Consider the following 25,480-nt stretch of genomic DNA (forward strand, 5'->3'; position numbering starts at 1 on the left):
TTATGTGCAGGCAAACTGTAACTTTGCTTCTGAAGTCACCTTTATACTTCCTGTTCTTAAAGCTTATTGCAACATGCCTTTTCTCTATAGATTGGCAAAGCATCATGTTTCGACTAGTACCCAAGGTCAATGTGTTTACATTCTCAGGGGTGTGCAGTAAAACAATTCATGTTCTTATGAGGGTACTGCCTTTTTTTTTTTTTTAATCAAAAACTTAGAAGTGTAAACTGTGGCAGGATATGTAAGTTCCAGAGGCTGAGTGACCATGGCAAAGCAGGAGAATTGGGGACCACTTGCTCTCTGCTTCTTTCCAGTGGCTTCCTTCACTGAGGAAGAGATCTTGCTCCTGCATTTTTTGACAGCTTACCTTTTCATACTTGGAGTGTGGCTGCCATGGCTGCCTGAGGCCAGAGCATGTTTTGTCTACTCACAAGTTAACTGCAGGAAATTACACTGCAGTCACAGAACTACTGACTTGCTCATTTGAGAGAGTGTTTTTGAGAGTCAGGGTTATGACTAAGAAAGAAGCAGAACACGGATAAACAGGGTGACTGATGGCGATTTGTTTTCATTGTTATTAATTAAATGGATTTGAACCCGAAGACAAAAATCCCCAAATGATTGGGTCACTTTGCTGATATGTAATGTGATGCTTTGTCCCTCAGAAAGCATCATTGAAGCTCATCCTTCCCTGGGCTTTTTAATTAGGTTAATGACATCAGTTTGTTCCAAAGGACAATTTAATTAAAATGTCAGTGGTGTTGCTTAGATAAAGACTGCACTGATGCTGACATGTTATTATGCAAATTAGTCCCAGCTGTTTGACTGGTAGGGGATAGTTATTTGAGTAACAAGGCGGTGAGTTTGTGCTGCTCCGGTTGGAGATGGTTCACCAGCCAGTTCCTCCTCGAATATGTCTTGCTAAGTATGCAGTGTGTACTGTCAAGCAAAAGCTGCTGCTCCGGGCATGGAGCCGGTTTGAGACAAGCAAGCTGGTCCTGGTGCCTTTGCCAAATGTGGAACTTGAACCACGGATGCTTTGTGAATGGAGCAACTGTGTTTCATCTGGAAATTAATGTCCAGATAAAATTTAACCTACATCCAAAGACCTAATTGCCAGTGGTCTTAAATACATTTTTCTTTGTATCTGCCACAGTACATATTCAGGAGTCTCAAGATGGGTGAAATGAAATGATTCGAAGCACTGTTTTAAACCTGAGACAGGATCTAGAGAGATTGCTTAGTGGTTAGGAGAATTTGGGGCTATTGTAGAGGCTCAGTACCCATCCATGTCAGGCAGCTCACTCCTGCAACTCAGTTCCAAGAAATCGATGCCCTCTTCTGGTTTCTGATGGCATCAGCACATACATGTTATACATGTCCATGGACATGCATACATACACACACATAAATTTAAAAATCAAAATAAATCTTTAAAAAGAAACAGGCTAAATTCTCCTATGTAGCCGGAATGCTATAAAGATACTTTTTACATCATCTCGTATAAGATGCTTGTTTAATGAGAACTCTATGGTAAGAAGACTGAGGATTTAATCTTCAGATTACAAAGAATTTTAAACAACTCCTTCCTACCTCTCCTCCTTCATCTTTTTCCTTCTCCTTCTCCTTTTCCTCAGTCTTTCCTGCCATTTTTAGGCAGGAAAGGCCTCAGGACACTGATAATTGAAAGAGAGATGATATAGGCTGACTGACTACTACTTACCCAAAATGCTTGGGATGAAAAATACTTCAAATTTTGGCATTCTTCAAATTTGGGAATACTAATAATGACCTTAATCTGAAAACTCAGAATGCTTGAAAACCTGAAAATTTTTGAACATTGTTACTCAACCTGTGTTAGAAGCAATTTAGTTTTGCTTTTATTAAATGATTTTTATGGCCCAAGTCCTAGCTTGCTTCGTGGCAGTTTATTATCAGTTAAAAAGTGCTTTGTAATCTGTAACCTCAGGGGGAGCCATTTCTTCAGACCTCAAGGAGTCCTTCCAACTTTGTTCATCCCAGTCCCAGGTCTTACCAACCTAGAGCAGACCTCACAGGGGGTGAAGAGATTAAGCAAGGGCAGGGCAGGGCTTCCCTGAGCTGAGCTGCTCAGGGTGGGAGGGGAGATGCTAAAAGGATCAGGTGATTAGTAAATGAAAATACTTGATAATGTCACATCCTGTATCCCATAAAACATGCTACAAGAGTATGTGCTCAGAGGAACCTTTTAACCCCTGTTCAGTGGTAGACAGACTGGTCTGGAGGCATGGACGTACTGAGTTCCCATGAAGAGATAGTGTGAAGATCATTCTCATCCTCTGGGCCTGTTCTAACACTGTACTGTGTACATCAAATGATACAGTAAACTCAGGCTCAAGTCTCATTGCAGGCTTTGGGCATATTTTCTGTGGGACATTATTTGGATGCAATTATAAGCACCCCACAGTAGCATCTTCAGATGAGGAAGTTCTGCAGACAGTAACTCATCATTCAGAGCTTTCTTTCATAAGATCAGCCTGGAAATATGGAATAGTACCAAGTGTATACTTCTACATGCTAAGTATGTATGAAAATTAGGTAATGTTTATGATGCCAAATTATGAAGTAAAAAATGAGTTTCTATTGTTAATATTAGAAACTTATCATTTTAATTAGGTTACAGGACAACTTTTAAATCAAGTGGTCTCAAACCAGGTCTTTTTCCCCACTCCTATCTATGGAATCACCAAGTCATATTACAAAGTAGCTCTAAGGTGTCTGGCTTTGATACAGTGAGATAAGAGAGAATAGGAGTCATGGCTGTCAAAGGCTGCCACATGTCACATGGGAGTAAGGACACGTGAGACCTGGTTTACGGGGAGCTGGTTCCACACACTGATGCTTCAGAATATGCTGTTGCACTTTGCTCGGTCTTTCTACATATTCTGTTTTAGGGATAAATGAATATATTTAAGTTGGCTAAAAACAACATAGAAGAATATACATTGAGAGATGCTCTGTCAACGGGTGGAGTAAGAAGTGTAGGAAGAGTTCTTAGAAATAGAAGCCCGAATTTCTAAGTTTCATAAGGTCATAATAACCAGAGTGAAGAGAGCTAAAAAAAACAGCCCTAATGTCAACACAGAAGTTACTGGACTCTAGGGACAATCAGACCAGCATTTTTATTTTATTTATTTTGGTTTTAAGGTGTTTATTGTAGAAAGGCAGAGAGAGGGAGAAGAGTAGAAAAGCAGAGGCTGGCCATGGCCATGGGGCGGGGGGTAGGGAGGAGAGGAGAGGGAGCAAGAGGTGAGAGTAAAGACAAGAAAGAGAGCAAGAGCTTAAGAGCAGGCCTGCACTTTAAAAAGGATTTATCTCACTTTATTTTATTTTATAATATTTATTTTCAGGACAGGGATCACCAAGTGTCCCTGCCTGTTTTTGAATTCACCATGTAGACCATGATGACATTGAATTACTGAGATCTTCCTGCATCTGCCTCCTGAGTGTTGGGATTAACGGTGCACACCACCATACCTGGCTAATTATTTTTATTTTGTATGTATGAGTGTTTTGTCTGCATGTGTTTGTGTATCATGTGAATGCCTGGTACCCATGGAGCTTAGAAGAGTGTCAGATTCCTGGATGTAGAATTACTGATGGTTGTGAGCTACTGTCTCAGTTACAGTTTCTGTTGCTTTGAAGAGACACCATAACCATGGCAGTTCTTATAAAGGAAAACATTTAATTGAGACTGACTTACAGGTTTAGAGCTTTAGTCCATTATTCTCATGGCAGCAAGCATGATGGCATGCAGCAGATGTGTTGGAGAGGTAGCTGGGAGTTCTACATCGGGATAAAAAGGCAGCAAGCAGAGAGAGTGCCCTGGGTCTGTCTTGAGCGTCTGAAACTCGAAGTCCCCACCCCATACTTGTGTGAGAACCCCCTGATACACTTAATTCAACAAGGTCACTTCTCCAGTATTGCCAGTCCCTATGAATCTATGGGAGCCATTTCCATTCAGAACACCACAACCACCATGTTTATCCTGGGAACTAAACCCAGGTCCTGTGAAAGAGCAAGTACTCTAATCACTGAAGCACCTTTCTAGCCTCCCATACCCATATCTTCCTTCTTGTTTTAACTAGCTTTGTGCTGCGGCAGAGGTACTTTTCTACCTTGTCTGGTCTCCCATGATGATGTCTCTCTCTTGATCTTCTAAGTCCTCTATTGGAATCTTTTCTTTTAACATAGAGAGAGTCCAGTGGTCAAAGGCAATGCACTGTTGGCCTTAAGCAGCCTTGCTGTCGTGGTGTCCAAGCATGAAGCCAGCCTTTCCTCAGATTCTGATGGAGTGATGGAGGTGAGTTGGGAGGGCTTAGGGCATGTGGACTTTGCTTACATCCCTTTAGTCATTATTTAGGTGGCCTGCTAGGTTTGCAAGGTTAAATTCTGTGACTGCCTCATCAAGTTCTCCTATGTGATGAGCCCTTACTGGGAGCCCCCCTCTCTTCCTGACTTGTTGCTATGCTTTTCTCACTGTAGTTAAGTGGCCATTTCCCTTTGAAGGTGACAATTTTATGAAACAAGGGCTGTCTTTTTGTGATTACATCACTAGTAAACAATCTTAGAAGGTTAACCAGGCTTACAGAAAGTGAACAATACTGTCGAACAATGATAAATAAGCTGTGTGTACACACTGGAAAAATTGCACTTTGCATTTTAATTGTAGATGTCAATGATAAAGTGCCTATTCATTTTTGCAAGGCATTTTTTTCTTAATTAAACATCTGACAGGATGGCCAATATTCATTTCCAATGTACTTTTTCAGATAATTCATATCTGTCAAAATAAAAGGATGTGGATTTGTTCTTGTTTTAAGTTCTAATGTCTGTTAACTATCATTAGCCAGATATGATGTGGACCAAGTACTTAAAGAAACAAAATAAAACACAGGTTTCTGAATGACAGAGTCCTATATTTAAATTGCATTACTTTGACTTATTAGCTACACAGCCTATGTGTAATGATTTCCACTTTTGGAAACTGTTTCCCCACCTATAACATGGAATGGTAGTACTTCCCAGATAATAATACTGTAAAAAATTAAAGGAATGTGCTCATGTGTGAGTACATGTGCGTGTACACACACACACATACACACACACACACACACACAGAGAGAGAGAGAGAGAGAGAGAGAGAGAGAGAGAGAGAGAGAGAGAATCTCACAACAGCAGGTAAATGATAAGCTTTCAGTAAAAATAACCATCATTAGCATTACTGCCTTTGTCCTAGAGGAGTGTTCTATGAGCCATTTGTACTCTATTTTGATCTGTCTTCATTGGGTTTGTTTGGGTTTTAAAGTAGGGTCTCCTTATATAACCTAGGCGGCTTCTACCTCACTGTCCTGTCTCATCTTATAGCTGTTATTCCCACACCGGGCTCTGTACTCTCCTTTCATGGTGCTTTACTGCATGGAAAGAAATGTGCCTCCCATTCATTTAAAAAAAAAAAGGAAACTGAAAATGCATGGACTTTGGAAACCCTTGGAATTGAAGACAAAGTTTAAAGGCTAAGTTTGGCCAGGAAAAGGGGAACCTCTGACAGAGTATTCTTGAAATATCTTAGCAGAGCATCTCCACTTGGGTCACTTTTTGTCTTGCTTGTATCCATCACTTACAACTTAGATTTACAGGGTTCTACTCCTACCCCATGGGTAGGCTTATGACACAGCTTCATCTGAGCATTTAATTAATCTCCAAATAATGGAGAAGAGAGAATTATCCAAAGGGCGTTATTGAAGTAGGTAATTTGGGAACAGCCCTGTGAGCCAAGGCAACGATCCCTTTTCTTAGGGGATAGTTATGGTGAATTAACAGTTGTGAAGTTAATTTGCCCCATAATAACTGGAGGTATAGCTCAAAATTGAAGTTCCAGATTCTCGTATGCTTTATTCCCTACTTTCAGTCTCATCAGACTGAGAAAGTGTATAGGCTAAGAATGGGGCTTTGCTTTTATTTTTATTGACCTTGCCTTTTGCCTTTTATCGATACAAAGTCCAGATCTCATTATTTGATTAAAGTTGAACAGGTGTGACCAATGACAAAAAATCTTAAGATGAGTGTTTCTGCCCTGATGGCCACAGGTGACCTCTACAGCCAAGTCTTTTTTTTAGTGAATATAGTTTTTATAATTTGTTAGTTAGGTGATTGGCCATGATAACTGATGGACAGATCATATGTAATAGTGAACATAAATGCTAAGAGAGTTGGTCAAACTGTAGCAGGCTAATTGACTCCTTTGTGAAATGATAAGTCATAAAATTTGGAAATTTTGAATCTCTTTTTCACACTTCTCTCTCATGTATGTTATTTTCCTCACAATTCACTGAGCAGGGGAAACCTGAGTGTATTCTGCTGTAGCTTCTGTCTTTCCACTTCTGATAACCATTGAATAAAATGTAATTGTACTCCTGTTGGGAAACAGGTAAGGACACACCTTTGCCAACTCTATTCACTTCATGTACTCCAAGCAGGTAAAGTTTACTTCGTAAGGATAGCATTTCATTGTTTAACAACAAAGAAAAGGCTGTAAAATAAAGTTTAGATGCCAAAATAAAGTTTAGATTTGTTATATTTTTTCTGCTATCATTTCACATTGTTCCTCATCTACAGGTCCAACCTAATTTCCTTCCAGTGAAAGAGTGGGTTTCCATGGTGCTTAATACTCTCCTGGTTATTGTAGATAGCCATTACCACCCCAAAGGACAACTCTTCACCTGCTTTTATCATGTAAGTGCAAAAGTGCTTTTATCATATAAGTGACCAGAATCACCATGAGTTGACTATCCCTACGTCCACTGCTCACATGAAAAATATGGCATGGTATAGTAATTTCAGCTTCTGACTATAGGTTTAAAGGTAAGTGTGTGTGTGTGTGTGTGTTTGTGTGTGTGTAGCTAGACTGGTGGGTAGGTTCCACGTTTGATTGAGTTGGTTTAGGATGAGTACTACATACCAGCGACATGAAAGCTCTAGATTTTTTTCTTATGTATAGTCAGGGTCAAGGGCTACATTTGTAGGATAAGTGGCTCTTGGAATATATTTGGTCTTTTTTGTCATTATTTATAAAATGAAATGAATAACAGCATCCTCTGTAATGAATGCCTGACACAACCTCTTAGTTTTGTGACTATTGACTTGGCAGTTCACCGTTATCATTCTTGTTTTCCACATTTATGAAATAAAAATAAAAATCCTTTGCTGTGCCTTTCTGAGTCAACGACTGTGAGGGTGAAATTAAGTTATGTAAAAGTGCTGTATTTTCAAAACACTAAAATTCTTTGTTAATACCAAATAATCTTGTTGGTCACATGAACAATTACTGCCACCCACACCTTTCTCTGTTTCATGATGACTGAAGCAATGTGAAATGCGCATCATGTTGCTGTGTAATGGTCCCTTTGGGGTTGTGGAGTTACTTTACTCCTGCAATGGTGTATAATTATTTTGGTTTTGTCCATTGCTTAGAAAATAAGAGAGCTCACAGGCCAGTCAGCCAAGTTGGTGAGGGTTGCAGTTGTTTAAAGAAAAACGTAGCACACATCCCGAACTGTGGTGAAGATTAGGGTTTTAGTCCAAAGTCCATTGCCCATGGTCTTCTCTGTAAATACTCTGTTTCCTTTTACCCTGCCCTTGGGAGAACCAGGTAGGTATTGATCTGGGGCCTAGGGTCCAATGCTAGATTTAACTACAGTTTTGGATAATAATAATAATAATAATAATAATAATAATAAGAAGAAGAAGAAGAAGAAGAAGAAGAAGAAGAAGAAGAAGAAGTAATAGAAAACTAAATTGGAAGTTAGATTTTGTTCAGAGAAAGAATCCTCCAGGAAAGGAACAATTTGCTTAAATTGTTTTGAAGCTTATAGAGTAACTATGTGGGTCAGACACTCACCAGAACAGACACCATGTAAGAATCCTAGGCATTCTGCTTAGTTCTTATGAACCAAGAAGACAAACTCTTTATTGGCCAGTTCAATATTAACTGCTTACCTTTTCAATTCTTTTTACATGATTACTTATTTTAAGGACATATTTCAAAAGTCATTTCCTTTATTTCCTGTGTCATATGTAGCTGAGTCAGTTTAAGAAACATTGTCATTTGAAAACATTATATTAGCATTCAGTATGGTGTCCTACATACTTGATTTTTATCCTTAAAGTCCTAGAGCTTAGGGAGTAAATCCACATAGAATTAAAACACATTGTACTGTGCTTTGACTGCCCGGATAAGGCTCCTTTTATGGCATGTCTGAAAACCCAGAATGGAGAACAGTGAGGGTGGTAAAGAGGCTTTCTTCTCGAGGTGAGACACATTTACAAAACGTATAGCATGTATGCTGGAGTGGTCCAACATGGGACTCTTGCAGATGCTGTCCTGTCATTTTATTAGTGCTGTTATTCATTTCTTTTCCATAGTTGGGTATCAGAAGGCACATGTAGAGCCCCAGTAACATGAATAGCTGGTTACTGCTTTGTAACCAGAAGATTTTAGAATTTCAACTTCCCTCTTTATTAAAAGGAATTAACCCCTGTAGAAAAGAATCCATCTATTGGGTTGTGTTCCCACAAAAACATTTGGAGATGTGCCGGTAGATCCTTGTGCTGAGCTTCTACCTGTTTCTCCATCGTAAGCGTAGCTCTTGTCCTCATCCCTTTCTCTTCTTTTCTGGACAAGCCCTAGCTTTCTGGACGATTGTAATGTGGCTTGTCTGTGTTCAGGCAGCTTTACATTTGACTTTCCTGTTATGTGCATGCAGGCTTTTAAAAACATTGAAACGGAATTTTATAGTGAGAGAATCTACAGCCTCTCAACACGGGCACTTAGAATTTTCTTTGAAATTTCAGAGGATGTTACTGGGTACTCAGTAGTAGATGGGCACATTGACTGAAAGCTGGGTGTGCAGCAAACACAGTGAGAGTCTCCTTTATGTGCTGGTGTAGGAGAAGCTTGCATTGCTGTAGCACCCGTGCCATAGATGTGCACCCTTTGTGTTTTAAGCAAGAGGCTAACCTGACTTCTTTCTTTGGTTGCCCTAGAAGTCCTATTCTGGTGAGAACACGGCAAGTGCTATTGCGCGCTCTGCTGCCGCCACGGCTTTGTCTCTCCTAGTGCCGGTTTTCATTATCTCTTGCAAAGAGAAGGTTGAGGAAATCCTGAACATGCTGACTGCCAGGTTACCTGGGAAACCAAGTGCTGATGAATCTCAAGCCGTGCAAATCCACATGGGCCTTGCATTGGGGATGTTTCTCTCTCGCTTGTGTGAAGAGAAACTCAGGTACCTTGATTGAAGTATTTGCTGTGTTTCCTCTTTGTGATTTTGGTGATGGAATACACACACAAACACACATACAGGAACCTAAACATTACATCTAAGCAGTATGTTCTTGCTAAACTTTTTGAGATGGTTGAACTTATTGTTTATTCTCTAAAATTTGACTGCCTAAAATATTATATGGATATTAGTATTCTTTATGGGTAGTAGTCAAGTGACTGGTTACTTGAAAACCATCTCAGGCTGAGATAAAAGTACAAATGTATAATTAATAGGCATGAACACGAGTCTTAGAGTACTGTAGGTAAAGAGAATCTTCTCCCCTCTCCCTTTCATTGTTGCTCCTTTATTGATATCTCCATAAACTGGGAAGAAACAATTGGGGAGTCCATGTAGCAGAGAAGTGCTAAGAGTCACTGAGTCACCGAACAGCATGCACTCAGCTTTAAAATGCTGCTTTTGTTCTGTACCCTGCGTACGGTTAGTAATCTTTAAAGAGTCCTAATCTGTGCATATTATGCTGGGTGCTTTATTCAGTTTGATTGCTCATATTTGGCTGCTAGCATTATCAGTGAATGGCACAAATGGAATATGAAAGACCCAGGTGGAAAAATTCCACTAAATGGGCAAGTTTTCCTACACATCAATTAATCTATCTTAGCTTTGTTAATAATTGGTCTTGTCCCTATATTTTAGATTAAACCTTAGAATTTTATGCATCTAGGTTGATTGTAGTGCAGTCTGTCATGAATACTTTTTTACTATGAATATTAATGGTAGTGACTTGGACCTCAGCTGCTTCCTCCTACACTGTAAATAGGATATAGGGAGAAACATCTAGCTATGATGTTAGATGTCCATATACTTCCTATTGGGTAGCATTTAGTGGCCCCAAAGCAGACACTGTGTTGTGGATAAAATGGATGATGCTACACAGCATCTAAAGTGCTCAATTTAAGTTTGTGTTTGTAATTTACTTGCCTTGAACAAACACTATTGTGTTTTGGGGGAGATTATTATTGCTCTTGGGACGGCATATTTCAAGAAGACATCTCTAACTTCTGGAAACATATGTCAGACAAGTGGAATGACTGGCATAGTATCTGCAAATGAAAATGAGACATGGCCAGAATATTCATGGAGGCCCAGCTCTAGATGTGAACAAAGAATATGCCCCTTGCATGGGAATCGACGCCTCCATTCCTCCTGTGTCTGATAGAACATAAAGTGTTTTGTAAAAGCTTAAGACTTCAAAGTGATTTTTCCCCTTTGCTGCTGTGCAACAAATGGCGCTCTCTTCACCATCTGTGTTCAGGCTCTTCTTCGGTTTGCTTTCAAGCAGTGTGTCTTTACATCTAAAACTGAGCCTTTGGCAGTTCAGTTGTAGGCGAGTCGCTTCATCCTATCCCGGCAGGGCTCACTTCTTCATTAACTTGGGATAAGGTGCTGCACTGGCTTTATGACTATCAGGTTTGCATTGGGGTTTAATTTAATCATGCTGCCTGGAAAACCGACACATGCACACTTACCCTCATTCTCAGGTTGCCTTCCACCCCTGTCTCTCGTACTTGAATTTGTACCTCCCGGGTATCCTGGGCAAGGACACGGGAAGCTCATCTGTGGCTGAGTCACTGAGAATACTAGTAGATTGGTTTATTTGATTGTTTTTTAAGACAGGGCCACTCTATGTGGCCATGGCTGTTCTGGAACTCGATGTGTAGACCAGGCTGGCCTCAAAGTCCTGAGTGCTGGGATTAAAGGTGTGTGCCACCATGCCTGGCCCTTAGTACCTATAGATATTAACTTTGCCTAATAGCATTATTCTTTTCTCGGGACCTGTGTCTTGATAATATAGTCACCAACATATAATAATCCCTGGTTCCTACTTGCCCATTTCTTTTAGAACAGAGAAATGAGAACTATTTGCTCTTTCTACAAATAGATGTTTTACTTGGTAATCACAATATATATATATGTATACCAGATGTTATAATTTTTCAGACTTGTCTTTTTGTTGTTGGGAATTTCCCCCTAAAATAAAGATTAGGGGCTGGAGAGCTACCTCAGTGGTTATGAGTGCTTGCTGCTTTTCCCAAACAACCTGAGTTAGGCACCTAGTACCTTGTTGGGTAACTCAGTGTAACCATAACTGTAGCCCCAGGGGCTCTAGTACACTCTTGTATCTTCTAAGGTGATCCACACTCATGTGCACACACTCTTACACAGGCACCAAGCACACACAGAAAATATAAAATAAAATGAATCTTAAAAGTATAATCAAACATAGGGGTTGGAGGTATAGCTCAGTGGTTAAGAGCACTGGCTGCTTTTCCAGAGGGCTGGAGTTTGATTGCCAGCACCCACATGGCAGCTCCCAAGCATCTGTAAATCCAGTCCTAGAGGATCCTATGCCCATTTCTGGCTTCCCTGGGCATTAGGCACACACATGGTGCACAGACAAACATGCAGGCAAAATACTTACAATATTATATAAATAAGTATAAAATAAAGCTAAGTACCAATAGAACTATTGGCTTGAGATGGGTGTGTGAAGTACCCCTTAAGAGAACAGATGTCAGCACTCCATTGTTCTCAGAGACATTCTGCCTCCTAGAAGAGACTCATCACAGCTAGTCTGACTTAGGATTTTCCTGAATTTGAATTCCTGGCTAGGATTCTTCAGGAAGGTTCATTACACGAAGTTTCTTACCTCTGTCATAACCTGTAGAGGATGTAAATATGATCTCAATATGAGAATATTTGATTATACTTTATTCCAAAGAATAATTCTAAAGGAACTTATTTATTTAGTGCCCCTCCTATACCCCATATGTGTGTGTATCTGTCTTTCTGTCCACCAAGGCTTCTCTCATGTCCCAGTATAATCCATGTTTGCAAGCACTGCTGTAGTCTTGTTTGGAAGCTGTCAAGTCTCCTCTGGTTCCTTGGTATCCTTGGGCTGCATTTCATCCAGTATGATCCGAGGATAAAGAGAAGGGGCTGAGCCCTAGGAACCCTGTGTACTACAGTGTGAGTGAGGAAGCCCACAGCTTTTCCTGAGGAAGGAGCCAGAGAGCTCCCTTCTAAGGTTTCTTTTACTATCCAGTCTTAATTCTCACTAAGACAATTATAAAAACCAATTGTTATATAGAAGCACAAAAACATAGGGCTAGGGAATTTTCCCCCTTAAAAACTACATAATTAAAGGAATAAGGCTAACTGGCAACCCATACAACTAAGACATGGAGTCACAAGCTGCATCCCTCCCAAGAGAGAAATTTGGAGTGAATAACAACTTTATCAATAGTGTTATTCAATTTGCTTCAAAAGCATCTCTTTTACATTCTTACAAATATTTGAAATTGTGTTCTTCAGTGATTTCAGATTTAAATACACAGAGAAATCAAAGGAAACTTTAGGACTTATTGTTTGTAATTGGTTACATCCTTCAGAACTTGATTGCTGAATCATTTTTACAGTTACCCTGTCTACCAAATGAGCATATGTGAGTCACCATTATTGTTACTACTTTTTTTTACATATAAAGGAATAGGAATACTGAAATTTCTAGTAGATAGTGACAGAAAAAGACTTTCTTTGAAGAACTTTGACTTTTTTATTAACATGTATCTATCTGTGTATATGTTAGCACATGTGTGGCATGCATGCCATGGTGCACACATGGAGACTGGAGGATAATTTGTAGGATTTGTTGCCATTCATTATGTTGGCTCTGGGGATCGAACACAGATCATCAGGCTCACTGAATGTGTTAGACAAGCACTCTTACCTGTTAAGCCATCTCTCTGGACCAGAATGCATTTTATTTGTCTCATAGTACTAGAGATCATATCCAGAGTCTTATGCATACTGGGCAAGCATCCTACCATTGAGCCTCACACTCGCAGATATGCCATGAACATAACTGAACTTGGAACAGTTGAGTGATTATTAGTAATCCGTTGTGCCCATCTCCTTATCTAGTGACATGTCTGGCCAACAGATGAACCTTCTTCTGATGAAGTCGTTGGATGCCCTGGAAAGCTGCTGTTTTGACCCCAGTCTGGAATACAAGTATGTTGGTTACATTCATAATTCATGCTCAGAGTTTGTCTGATGCTTGCAACCATCCTTAGAGGCTATGGTGAAGTATGGTGAAGGATCCCATCTTACCGTAGCAGAGCAGAGTAGTGTGTGCCATTTTGTAGCTCAATCCTCCTGCTACCAAAACTTCCATCTTACTTTGGACCTGCTGACCAGGATGCCTCACTTAACCTAGCTTCAAGATTAGCTGAAATGATTTGAATAGGAGTGGACAAAGAGAGCCCCTGACGGTTTGAGTTCCCTGTAAAACCACCGTCTGAGGCATCGAATGGAAATGGCCGTTTATTGTATCAGAGGCTCACAGTCATTTTAACAGCTATGGGTCTTCCACCAACCCCGTTTGGCCCTCATGCTTTGTAAAGAATTTGTTAAAATGAAACACCTTAAATTTTATGGTTTCATTCTAATATTGAAAATAATCATAAAAGAATAATAATATAAAAACTGTTAAACATGCTGCTATACATTTAATCTCTAATCTCAGAGTTGTATGCCTGAATAATATGGTTTTGTTAAGTTTTGTGGAATATTGTCAACAATAGCTTGCACACTTTTTGACTTCTATGTTTTGGAATCTCAGGTTTGAAAACTCTGGGGTCCACTGTTTCTAGAAAACACCACATATTAGAACTAGCAGTTTACCCTTTTGTGTTATCCATAGATAACATCTAGTTTGTTGGGCTCAGACTAACAAAGAATAGATAATGTAGTGACGTAGCCATACAAAGGGAAGCTTATAGAGGATTTTTATCATACCCACAGTTGGCCTCTGTAGTAGGTGGCACTGATGAGATTTTTATATTCAGGATAAGACTGAATGAATAGAGGCCTGACAGTTCCTCAAGAGATCCTCAGGGATCCTGTGACTTCTGTAGAGTACAGTCTGAATACGAGAAGGGAGTGTGAGGTTGAAGTCTTCTGAATATAGAAAATGACTAACGAGAAGAATAAGGGCATACAGTTACTGTTCAAATCATGATTGGGATTTTGAGTTTAATATTTGTATTGCTATTGTACTAATAGCCAACAAGTAGGAATCCTGCATCAGACCTTTGCTTTCTTCCTGTCCATTCTCCCTGGGTACTCCCTATAGCCATAGCTCAGGGTGTTAGAAAGATATGGAAAAAGCTTACAGTTCAAACACGGCGAGGTGTTCCCCAACTGGAACTGTAGAGAACAGCTCACATACGGTTTCCATCCATCTCTGTGGTTACAGGTGTCTATGTCTTAAAGGCATCACATGTCTAAGTGTGTCTAACCTTAAATTTTATTTATATAACTGATAATATTCTTATTGCCTCATTCTCTTCTCTCTTGATTCTCATCTTTCTAGTAAAGAGCAATATTTAAGAGTGGCCCTGGACAGGGACCACTTCCACAGAGGAATGTAGAGCAGGATGTGAAACACCTTCCCACTGGGAAGAGAGGTACTTGTGCATTAAGGTCCAAGCTTCCAAGCAGGCTTCCCCTCTCCCTTCCAAACTTCAGCATCCCTACTGCTAATGAAGCTCAGGATTTCCATCCATCAGTGGCCTCACTTGTCAGCCCTGGGTGAAGGTCTTTCTCAGTCTTAGGCTCCTCTGGCACTTGTCCATCAACTGCGTTTTCAGATGTGCACCTTGCATACTTAGGTCTAATCACACCTGAAAGAGAGCTCTAAGCAGGACTCTTCAGTGCGTGGATAAAGAGAAGTAGTCTCTGAGCTGACAACTTTTTCTTCGTCAGTGGCAGAATTAAGAAATGTTCCTAGGACATCTGAATTCAAAACCATTTTCTTTGTCTTGTGTCAGTGTAGAGTTCACTGGGAAGAAACCATTTCATACTTGGCAATATGGTGGCATTATTATTGTCATCATCATTATTGACGTTCAACTGTTCCCCACTAATTATATATATATATATATATATATATATATATACACATATTATATATATATATATATACACATACATACATACATACATACATACACACACACACATATATATATACATATATATATATATATATATATATACACACACACACACATATATATATATATATATATATATATATATATGTATATATATTTCTCCTTTTCTAACTTGGCCCAGGCCAGAATGCCTAGTGTCTAGATAGCATAAAGGGCAAATCTTCATCTGCCAGTGAGATAGTAAAAGCACTGTTGTGAGATGGTTAATAGGTCCACGAGTGTGCTACCTGAAATGTCAGAATTCTCCCAGAGCAAATACACCAGGATTCCCTGATTTATTGGTTAAGATGCTGAGAGAGGAATGCCTGCGCTGGTGTCTGGTCCTATTGCTAACATTTTGCTGCCACCTAGTGGTCATCTCTCTGCCATTGCAGTTCTGACAGCCTTAACTCTGGTCCTGTTATCCATCAATGACCTGAGCTTTGGTTAATTACTATTGAGCTGTTACAAATACAATAACATTTAAATTGTGCTTTGCAAAGTGCTAAACAAATGTTAACTGTTATTAGAACTAATTATCATATGGCTTGTACTTAATCTGTAAGATTGCTGACAATAAGCTAGGGAATTCAAGGCTTGTCTGTGATTATTTTAGAAAAAAGTATTATCATAATATCTCATTTGATATCACAATATAAACATAAGATTTGGGTATTTTGTGGGTTTTTTGCTGATAACATTTTAATACACTGTGATAAGACATTTAAATAAGTAATGACATAACAGTAGTCAGACTTTTCCTTCCTTCCTTCCTTCCTTCCTAGATATAAAGAAAATATCTAATAAGAACAGTAAACCCCAGTTTTTATTTGAATGTGGGGAGAAATAATCCATCCATACAAATAAATTTGTCTGTCTTCATTTAGTTTGGCAAGAAATAGAAATTGTGTTTTCCTGATAGAATCTTATATAGTATGTTTACTTTTGCCAACCAACATAGACATCAGGAATTGTGCATGTGTGTGAGAGTATGCACATGTATGTGTATTTCCCCTCATTTTCTCTGTAGATAATCTGTCTCCTCAACACTTATAGAACTCACTTAGCCAAATCTTCAGCACACAGAAAATACTGGATTGGTGCCTCCGTGCATCAAGTTCAATACCATAGGCTGAAGATACACGGTAGTGAAGAAAAATAAAAATGATATCTACTGTTGAAGAACTGTGAGGTCAGAGAAGAAGTAATTCCCCAAAGAGTTTCTCTTCATAATTTTATAGTTAAAATTATAGGACATACTTTAATACCAGGGGCTGTGTGAGCATTTTAAAGAGATTCCCTCCTAGGCTTGGGATGGTGTCCTAAGGAAGAACCATTTAAATATGAAGGATACATTCAAAGGAAGAACAGTAGTCATATTTGTCAAAATATGAATCAGACTGTGTCTAATTATACCGTTGTCTAATTCTGTCTGTTCTACATGTGCCAATATGGAACGATAGCTTAAAAACTTTCTCTGTAGATTCCTAATTAAAACAAAAGCTTTAAATTCCTTCCAGTCAAAAGTAGCCTTCCTTCAGAAATTTGATAGTTCTCAAAGCATGCAGCCCTAGAGCATACAGCCCTAGGCGTTGGTTTAGCTGGTGGGAAATGCAGTAGCCGTTGAACTTGTGAGGCTCCTGGGAGCTGTAGTAGCAGCCCTGCCTGTCTGAAGGCTGCTGGTGCCTTGGCTTCTCCACACAGGATTCCCTCGTGCTGTTTGTTTTGCAAGAGAAACTAGAAGACACTAAGTTACCTCCTCATGAGTGTCATCACGATATCATGCAGGACATGGCAGATGGAGCCGAAGGCTGGGGGCTCAAGTCCCTTTCTGGTTGTGCTCTCCTGAAAGCTTTCTGTGTATTCTTGAGCGCATCTTGAATCCCATGTATTCCCATGTATCTTTCCGGTCGCTACTATTAGGTGTGGAGACTCTGTTTACACAGAGTTCTTTGGGTGCATGTTACTCTAGTGTTCATAGAAAGGTTCTTGACACCAGCCAAAGCCATAAGTGCCATTTAAGAGAAAAATTACTCTCCATATGGATGTTGGAGAAAAGCCCTGGAATGCCTGCTTCAGCTGTGTATATCATGGGGGTTGGGGTGGGGGTTGCACCAAACCAGCACCAATACCATATTTTCTGAAATGCTTGTTATTACCTCCAGTTAAAAGGCAACAGTAATGAGAAAAACTTTAAAAAGAAAAGATGGCCACAGGTGCACTATGTTAGAGTGCTAACCTGAATTTTCATGAGAGCAATTCTTTTCTTTAAATGGTATGTGTCCTTTCAGGAGATTGGGACACAAAGCCCCAGATTCCAATTGAGTTGTCACATGGGGTAACTTTTGACAAGCCTGTCATTTGTCCATTTTCTCTCCTGACCCAGTGGTACTCAGAGAGCAGAGGGGAAAGAAGGATTAATGTCATTGTGCACAGATGAATGCATGGTTTCTTTAAGAAAGAGATTCCATTTGCTGGAGTTGACTGGGAAACACGGAGCCCTCAGCACCACCACACTCTGCACTGCTCCCATCTGTAACCAGAGAGCCTCAGCTCCCACCTTGCAGTTTGACCCATCTCTCCTTAAGCATGGGCCAGAGGGGAGGGTCCTGGCATTTCTGTGAGGGCAGGAATAGGGCAGTTTCTCACCAGAGTTTAACTCAAGCTTGTGTGTTTCTTACTGTCTGGTGGTCCAGGGCACTGACCTGGACCATGGCTTTCTGATGCTTGGTAGTTGGTTATGGTGGTGCTGGGGTGTGTTTATGAGAGATTCTCTCTCTCTCTCTCTCTCTCTCTCTCTCTCTCTCTCTCTCTCTCTCTCTCTCTCTCTCTCTCTCTCTCTCTCTCTCTCTCTCTCTCTCTGTGTGTGTGTGTGTGTGTGTCTGTGTGTCTGTGTATCTGTGTGTGTCTATGTATCTGTCTGTCTGTCTGTCTCTGTCAACCCTCTACTGAGGATTAAAACTAGAGTCTCAGTCAAGTGTATTATTAATGGCCAACAGTCCCTGCATATAAGTTTTGATACAAACTTTTTCTTTTGAGAAAAGAAGTCAGGAGTCCCAGAGCATACTGAGCCAGGCAGAAGTGGAACCCACGTTGCACTTCAGCTTCAGAGCACCAAAGCTCCTGTGCGGGTGTGGAGCAGTCACATTGTATGTGACCCTGACTCTGTCTCTTTTGTCATCCAAGCACGGGCTGTATCCTGGGAGTTGGACTTGCCCTGTCCCTCATGAGCCACAGCAGCCACCTGGAGTCACGAGTTCACGTGGCAGCATCTCTGCGGAAGCTGTCTACCTACCTAGATGAGAGCGGGAGCCAGAGCAGGACATTTCAGGAGGTAGGCAGTGGTTGTCTGTCTCCCCTCGCTCTACCAACTTTCACTGCTATGTCATTGCTGCTTTGTCTCTTGGTTTAGTTGCCCTCCAACTGAAGTTCCCACTTAGAGCTGCAGTAAGGAGAGAAGCAGAATGGCGAGCCACCTATATAATACCACAACCTCCAAATCTTACTCAGACTTCCATGTGGTCTATGGGATAAGAGAATGCACACACCTTCAGGAGGTCAAGCTAAGACTTTTCAGAATTGTCCTCAAGTGAAATATAACTTTAAAAACAAGTCAGAAGCAAGCTTATGGAGCCATAAATATGTGCCTATTCGTATGAAAATTATGGAAGAAATTCCCTTTACCACATTTGGTGAAGTTTTTTTCTCTGGTGTGGCAGAAAAATTTGGATCAATAGGGCTGGTGTGACCCCACTGACATGAGTAGCCCACACTGAGCGGGAACCTTCAGCTATATGGGTCACGTCTTCTCTGTTGTGGCCAGGTAAAGCTGTGCTGCATACGCACGCTGTTGGGAGGGGCAGGGATGACCTTGTGATCGGGCCAGATTCTCCCTCTCATTAGAGCTGATTCTGTTTTCTCCCAGCCTGCCCACAAGCTATTGATGGGGACATAATGGCTGCTCTGTTTCCCCACTCAGCCCCTCTGTTTTCAGCAATGGGATTTGTTGAATTGGGGAATTTCTTTGTGGCACAGAGGATTCAAGTTTTGTTCTAGGTATGCACCGCATTTCCATTTTTTTACATCTTATGGTGCATGATTTAAAAGTATGTGTATATATATATATGTGTGTGTGTGTGTGTGTGTGTGTGTATAAATATATGTGTATATATACATATAGAGTGTATCTTTATGTCAAAGAAAGAATCTGATTAATCAGCAAAACCAAGGTTATTTTATTTTAACAGATGCTTTTGTCTGCTGTGCTCTTTTGATTAATAAGTCCACCAGTAAGTAGTCTTGTCCCTCCTCAGATGTTTTATATCTGGCTGATTCCTTGTAAGCTGCTTACACTTTTCTACATCAGCCAGTGCTGGGAGTTGAGCTTTGCCCTTAATGGGAACAGCTTCTCTCTAAGGAAGGGCTTGCTGGTGAATACTGGACATAGCAGGAAGAGCGCCGTAAGCTGTGGTTCTGCAGGTCGCAGAAACTGACTCAAGTTCACGGACCCTGCAGATGGTCAGTTAGGACATTCTGCTCCCATTACCAGGTCTTCTTTATTTGCTTGTTCATTCACTTACGTGCCAAGTTTTCACACCATACAATGAAGACTGCAAAACCCCTCTCAGTTTCACACAGTTCCTATTCATTCAGGCTCTTGGTCCCTCCTAGGGATTGGAAACATGGCTGTGTTTCTCATCTTTACCGCCCTCTCCTGGGACTGTGGGTTGAGTACATGGCACTTCATAGCTAGTGAAGTTTTGTGTGCTGTTGAAATGTGCTGTGTTATGGCATGGCACTGTAAGGCAGCTTTGGTTTAGAGCAGTGAGTGGTTCTCAACCTTCCCAACACTGCGACCCTTTAACACAGTTCTTCATGGTGTGGTGACCCCCAGCCATAAAGTTACTTTTGTTGCTACCTCATAAGTGTGATTTTGCTACTGTTTTGTATTGTAATGTAAATATTTTTGGAGATAGAGGGTTCCCAAAGGGCTGTGACCTACAGGGTTGAGAACCACTGGCTTAATGGTTGAAGGCCTTCCTTTGAATCCTGGTTCTGTCTCATAGCTATGTGCCTTTGATCCTCCAGAATCCTATCTAAGATGATCCCCGTCTCGAGCCCATTGTGAAACAGTATATAAGTCAGAGAGCAAACTGTTACCCAGTCTTGGGTACCTGTATCTAAATTCAGTTCTTCTGGGGAGAACTTTGACAGAAGAGCTTAACATCTGAGCGGTCTTTGATTTTGTTTTTGCCCGCAAACAAACATTTTTTTCTGCTCTGTTTTCTTCTCAGGTCCTCGCCTACACACTTAGCTGTGTGTGTACATCAGCGTTCAGTGCTGGCATTATTGAAGCTACAGAGGCTGAAGACATTATGAACAAGCTTCAGCTGTTGGTAGAGAACAACCAGCAGGTTGTAATGTGTCCCTCAGTGGTTTCTCTCCTTGCACTTCTTGGTGCTATTGCATGCTGCTTTCTTGACTCACTCACTGGGATGGACTCTGTTCCGTCTAGAACGGTCCCAGCAGCCACTGGCAACCAGACACCCTTCTCTTGTTTCTTGTCTCAGCTTCTGTGGACATTTGGCTGGGAGCATGTTGATTGGCCATAAATGGCCAGATAGGGTGTAGCTCTGGTTGACCTAGAACTGGAATATGCAGACCAGGCTGGCCCCAATCAAGATCTGCTTGCCTCTACCTTCCCAGTGCTGGAATTTAAGGTGTCCACCACCATGTCCAGCTTTGTACTGTTTTTGATTTTTTTTTCTTTTTTCAAGTCATTATTCCACATTCATAAAATCCTAAAATAGGTGGCTAGAAAAGTAAAGCAAGAAACTGTGTTGAGGGGACACAGGAATTTAAATTTGTAAGACATGCATAAGTGTAACGACAAACTTTATAAAGTTATGAATGTTTATTGGGTTCTGATTAAGTCAAACTCTAGCAAATTCAAGACAGATAATCTCTGTTCATAAGTGAGGATGTAAAGGAAAGTTTGAATTCTTAAACAGAATGCTTAAAATGATTGTTCTTAAATGATCATCACTCTTTAAAATGGAACCTTTGACATGTGCTGTGATCTATGCTAAGTGAGATGAGCTAATCACAAGAAAATGCTGTCCAGTTGAGCTTGTGTGAGATACTTAGAGTTTCTCCTTAGAGTCGAATCACAAGGACAGGAAGTAGACTGGTGGTTGCCTCTAGGGTAGAGGTTGGGAAGATTTAGTAGCAAAGTTTTTACTTTTTTAAGATGAAAATAGTTCTGAAGGTGTTTGTAAAACTGTGGATGTTCTTGAGGCCCATGAACTTCTTCTATCTGTGCTTGAGACAACAGAAAAAAATTGTAATTATACATGCCAAAGAATTCCTGTTGTCTGACTCCATATCTTTGTGCTGGCCTTTGTGAGTTATTTAGGAGCCACTGATCTTAGTGACGTCTTACTATTTTGTGAGCCTGTCACATGTTCAGGATATGCTTTGCAATAACAAAGTCAGAAGTATTCCTATGCTGCACCTTGTCTTGCATAGGAGGTGATTTGACCTTGGTTGGTGAACCTCCGGCTTTTCACTTATACCGTGTCCTGAGAAGTTAGATTCATTGATTGAAAGTAAGAATTATTCTCCCAAGGCAACTCCCTACAGACAGACTCTGTTTCCAAAGTCCACATCAAACTTAGGGATAGGAACCCTAGAAATGCTTGATTTGCCCTACATATGATATATCTTCTATATGACTCCTAATCTATGGTTTGTTTTCCCTCACCCCTATTTTTATTTGTACCAGACTTCAGGCTTTGCACTGGCATTAGGAAACTTGGTTTATGGTTTGTCTGAGTGTGGACATGGAAAAGCTGAAGACTTGGGCAACAGACTTCGCCCCAGCTGGATTAAAGTTGTCCTGACAGAGGTAAAAAAGTCACCTTCTGTATGCTATTATAAATTTTTATAAGGGAAAAAAGGACTGATTTATTGGATTCTTTGTAGGAACTGCTAAGTTAGGTAGCATATGCAGGTAATTTCAAGCAAAAGAGACATATACTTTTATTTTATAAGTAGTTTAACATGTCAACCATTGCAGGTTGTTTTATTTTTTAAAAGCTGGCTACTAGACTATGCATTAACTTTTAAAACAATGTTAGATTTTCTGGAAAAATAGGCAGCTTCTTATCATTTCTTATGACATAGCAGCCTTAATGTTTTACTTTGGTTTAGTCTATTGTTATTTGGGGGGAGGTCAATTATCAATTGTTAATCGTATTGATCCTATGTAATTATTTCAATTTTAGCCATTTACTTAACTATTCAACAGTAACTTGCATAAATTTCAAACCCAAGGAGTATTTTGCTTTTGACTCGTTTGATTCTTGGTTTTCAGGGTGCTCCCACCATGCTCTGCCTGGCTGCCCTTCATGGCCTGGTGGCACTGGTAGGCTCCGATGTGGAGGTCATGCAGGTAAAGCCAGGAACTCTGAAGGGAGGGAATTTAGACGAATGCGTAACCATAGCAGCAACAGAGTGGTGTTAGAGTGCTATCCTAGGGGCAGAGGAGTTTATGCTCATGGTAACAGTTACTCAGGGGCCTTCAATACCCCTGCTCTGTGAAAAAGTACTCTTGGCTGAAAATTCTTTCTGTAGAGATTTGTTCCTTGTTCTTAGTTTATAGGAATTAACCTCCTAAGGTAAGTGCCGTCCATAGTTTCTTGCCCAAAAGAGTGACTGAAGCATAAGAAATTTCAAAATTCATGCATAAGGAATCACAGCTCATACCTATAATGTTCCATTTTAAATATTTGCGAATGTTTGACTCTGAAGCATTATCCCAGTGGACATAAGTGTGTGTAAGTTCATCACAGTTCTGAATTGCAGGCCTTTGTTCATACAGTAAAACTTCGAGGGACTGCTATGTACCACTGTGAATAGGTGCTAAGAAATCAATATAAATAGATGCTGGCCCTGCCTTTGAGGGGCTCACCACTTAGGGGCTTGAGATATCCTGACAGTTGATAAATCATCTCATGCCCTGGGTCATTTCTGCCTATTCTTTCAGCTAAAGTCAGAAGCTATCCAGAACACTCACTTTCAAGCAAGACTTAATGAAGTCATTAGAACCTTAACTGAGGTAAGGAGAGGGACTTGCAGTCCCTGTGTGGGAAACACATCTCCTTTGTTGTCTTTTTCTACTGTTTGTTATACTGTGTCCTTCCTGGCAAATACAAAAGTCTAACATTCCTGCTGAGTTCATGGGGCATTTCAAAGTAGTAAATGGGCCTGTGTTCGTTGACAGGTATGCTCTGCTCCTGGAATAAAAGAAAAATGACTTTTTAAAGCTACATTCTTATTGATTCACCTTAAAAAATTAGACATGGCCTTGCAAGGGTTATCCAGCTTTTTGAGACAAGAACAAATGGAAGGTAGCCAAAGGGCAGGCCAGGTACCAGGTCAGGTGGTATTAGTTCAGATGAGTAAATAATTATCATTGTTACTCATGTAAGGTAGAGTTATATTCATCTTCTTTAAAATTTTTATCTGTTATTATCTTTATCGTTTAAAATATCATGGTTACTGAATAAACTTTGAAAGTGCAGGCTGAAAGAAGTTGACCAGCGTCAACCGTCCTGAGTGTGTGGTCGCACCACTCCCCAAGCATCATGCCCAGCCTAGGCTTCTGCAATTGCTATTCTTGCTATACCCAGTGCTTTCTAGCTTACTTTTTTCCCACTTAGTGAACTTGTTTTCATTCTTATAAAACATGACTAATTATAATACCTAGCACATAAAGAAGTTTTAGTAATTCATGTTGTAAAAGCATGAATTTCTGGGCAGAGAAAAAATATTTTACATATATGAATAAGAATGTGCTCAGAAAAAGAATTTTACTGAAATTTAAGTTGTTAAAAGTTGGAAGAATTAGAAAACTGTTATTTTAAAATGCTCATGAATTATAGTAAGCACTGATAGAAATTATTTAAAGAAAGCAATATGACATTTCTTCCTATTTTTAGAGATACTTTACTCTTAAGTCACTTTCTCTTCCTTTCTACTTTTTGAATTTTCCTTTCTTTTGAGTCAGGCTGTTATAAGTTCCAGGCTAGCCTCAAAGTATGTGCTTGAGGATGACTCTCAACTCTTGATCCTCTTGCTTCTGCCTCCCAATAGGCTGGGATGATAGGCATGAGCCACCACACTTGGTTTATGCAGTGCTGGAGCTGAACCCATGGCCTTGTGTACACCAGGCAAACGCCCTCCCAACTGAGCTACATCCTCAGACCCTTTAAGAGCTTTCTTTTACCAGTTTTTTTAATACCAGTCTTGGTCAGTAAAATCCAGTACTTTCTGCCATGATTGGTTGTTTGGTTGATAGATTAATTGATTCATTCAACAAATGCTCATCAGTTAGCTCTAAGATTTAGGTCAGGTATTAGAGCTGCACATGAGCATCCTGTTCTAGAGCTTCACACTATCAACCCAGCCTCTAACTCCTGTTCAGTCCCCGAGACTTTGCAGTGGCCTTTTATTAAACAGAGCTTGGATCTTGCCCCATTACTGTACTGTTTTGTTTCAACAACAGGTTATCAGTCTCTCAGGGGTGATTGGTCTTCAATCAAATGCAATATGGCTGCTAGGACATCTTCATCTCTCTACCTTGTCTTCAAATCAAAGCAGAACTTCTGGTAAGCTGAAAAATCCTAATCTAGCCAAGCTAGAAGAAGGAATGGCTGATTCTGGGCTCAGTACTTTGTTAGGGGGACTGTCCACATGATGGGCGTTACGGTCTTTATCTTGTTTCTGAGCAAAATGAAGTAAAGAGAGGCTTCCAGACTTATCCCAGGTCACATGGCAGAAAGTGGTGCTTTGAGTGTAGATCTATTGACCTCCAAACCCCAGGATTGTTCACACTTCCTCTCTGCCTTCCTTGAGGATAATGTGGGCATCAGTCAAATTCCTGTGCTTTACAAATAAACACTATGCACCTCAGAAATATTACGTGAGTTCTATGTAGGGTTTGTATACTGACAAGTTCATAAACAAAGAATCAGGTCCTTGAATCTTGGAACACACATTTTATTTTTACTAAAAGTAATAGTGTTAGGTTTCATTTTT

General features: G+C 40.2%; 1 protein-coding gene across 2 annotated transcripts in view; it reads left to right on the plus strand.

Annotated features, from left to right (window-relative positions):
* Window positions 1-25,480, plus strand: part of Focad (focadhesin) — a 305,147-nt gene that overhangs the window by 245,369 nt on the left and 34,298 nt on the right. For both annotated transcript variants that reach the window (XM_031377824.1, XM_031377825.1), the window contains 10 exons: window positions 4,234-4,342; window positions 6,658-6,774; window positions 9,085-9,323; window positions 13,305-13,394; window positions 18,566-18,713; window positions 20,674-20,793; window positions 22,164-22,286; window positions 22,755-22,832; window positions 23,427-23,498; window positions 24,948-25,050. In XM_031377824.1, coding sequence (XP_031233684.1) covers window positions 4,234-4,342; window positions 6,658-6,774; window positions 9,085-9,323; window positions 13,305-13,394; window positions 18,566-18,713; window positions 20,674-20,793; window positions 22,164-22,286; window positions 22,755-22,832; window positions 23,427-23,498; window positions 24,948-25,050 — 1,199 coding nt within the window. The remainder of the gene's footprint in view (window positions 1-4,233; window positions 4,343-6,657; window positions 6,775-9,084; window positions 9,324-13,304; window positions 13,395-18,565; window positions 18,714-20,673; window positions 20,794-22,163; window positions 22,287-22,754; window positions 22,833-23,426; window positions 23,499-24,947; window positions 25,051-25,480) is intronic.

This window comes from Mastomys coucha, unplaced genomic scaffold (assembly GCF_008632895.1).
Source record: "Mastomys coucha isolate ucsf_1 unplaced genomic scaffold, UCSF_Mcou_1 pScaffold18, whole genome shotgun sequence".
Taxonomy (NCBI): Eukaryota; Metazoa; Chordata; class Mammalia; order Rodentia; family Muridae; genus Mastomys; species Mastomys coucha.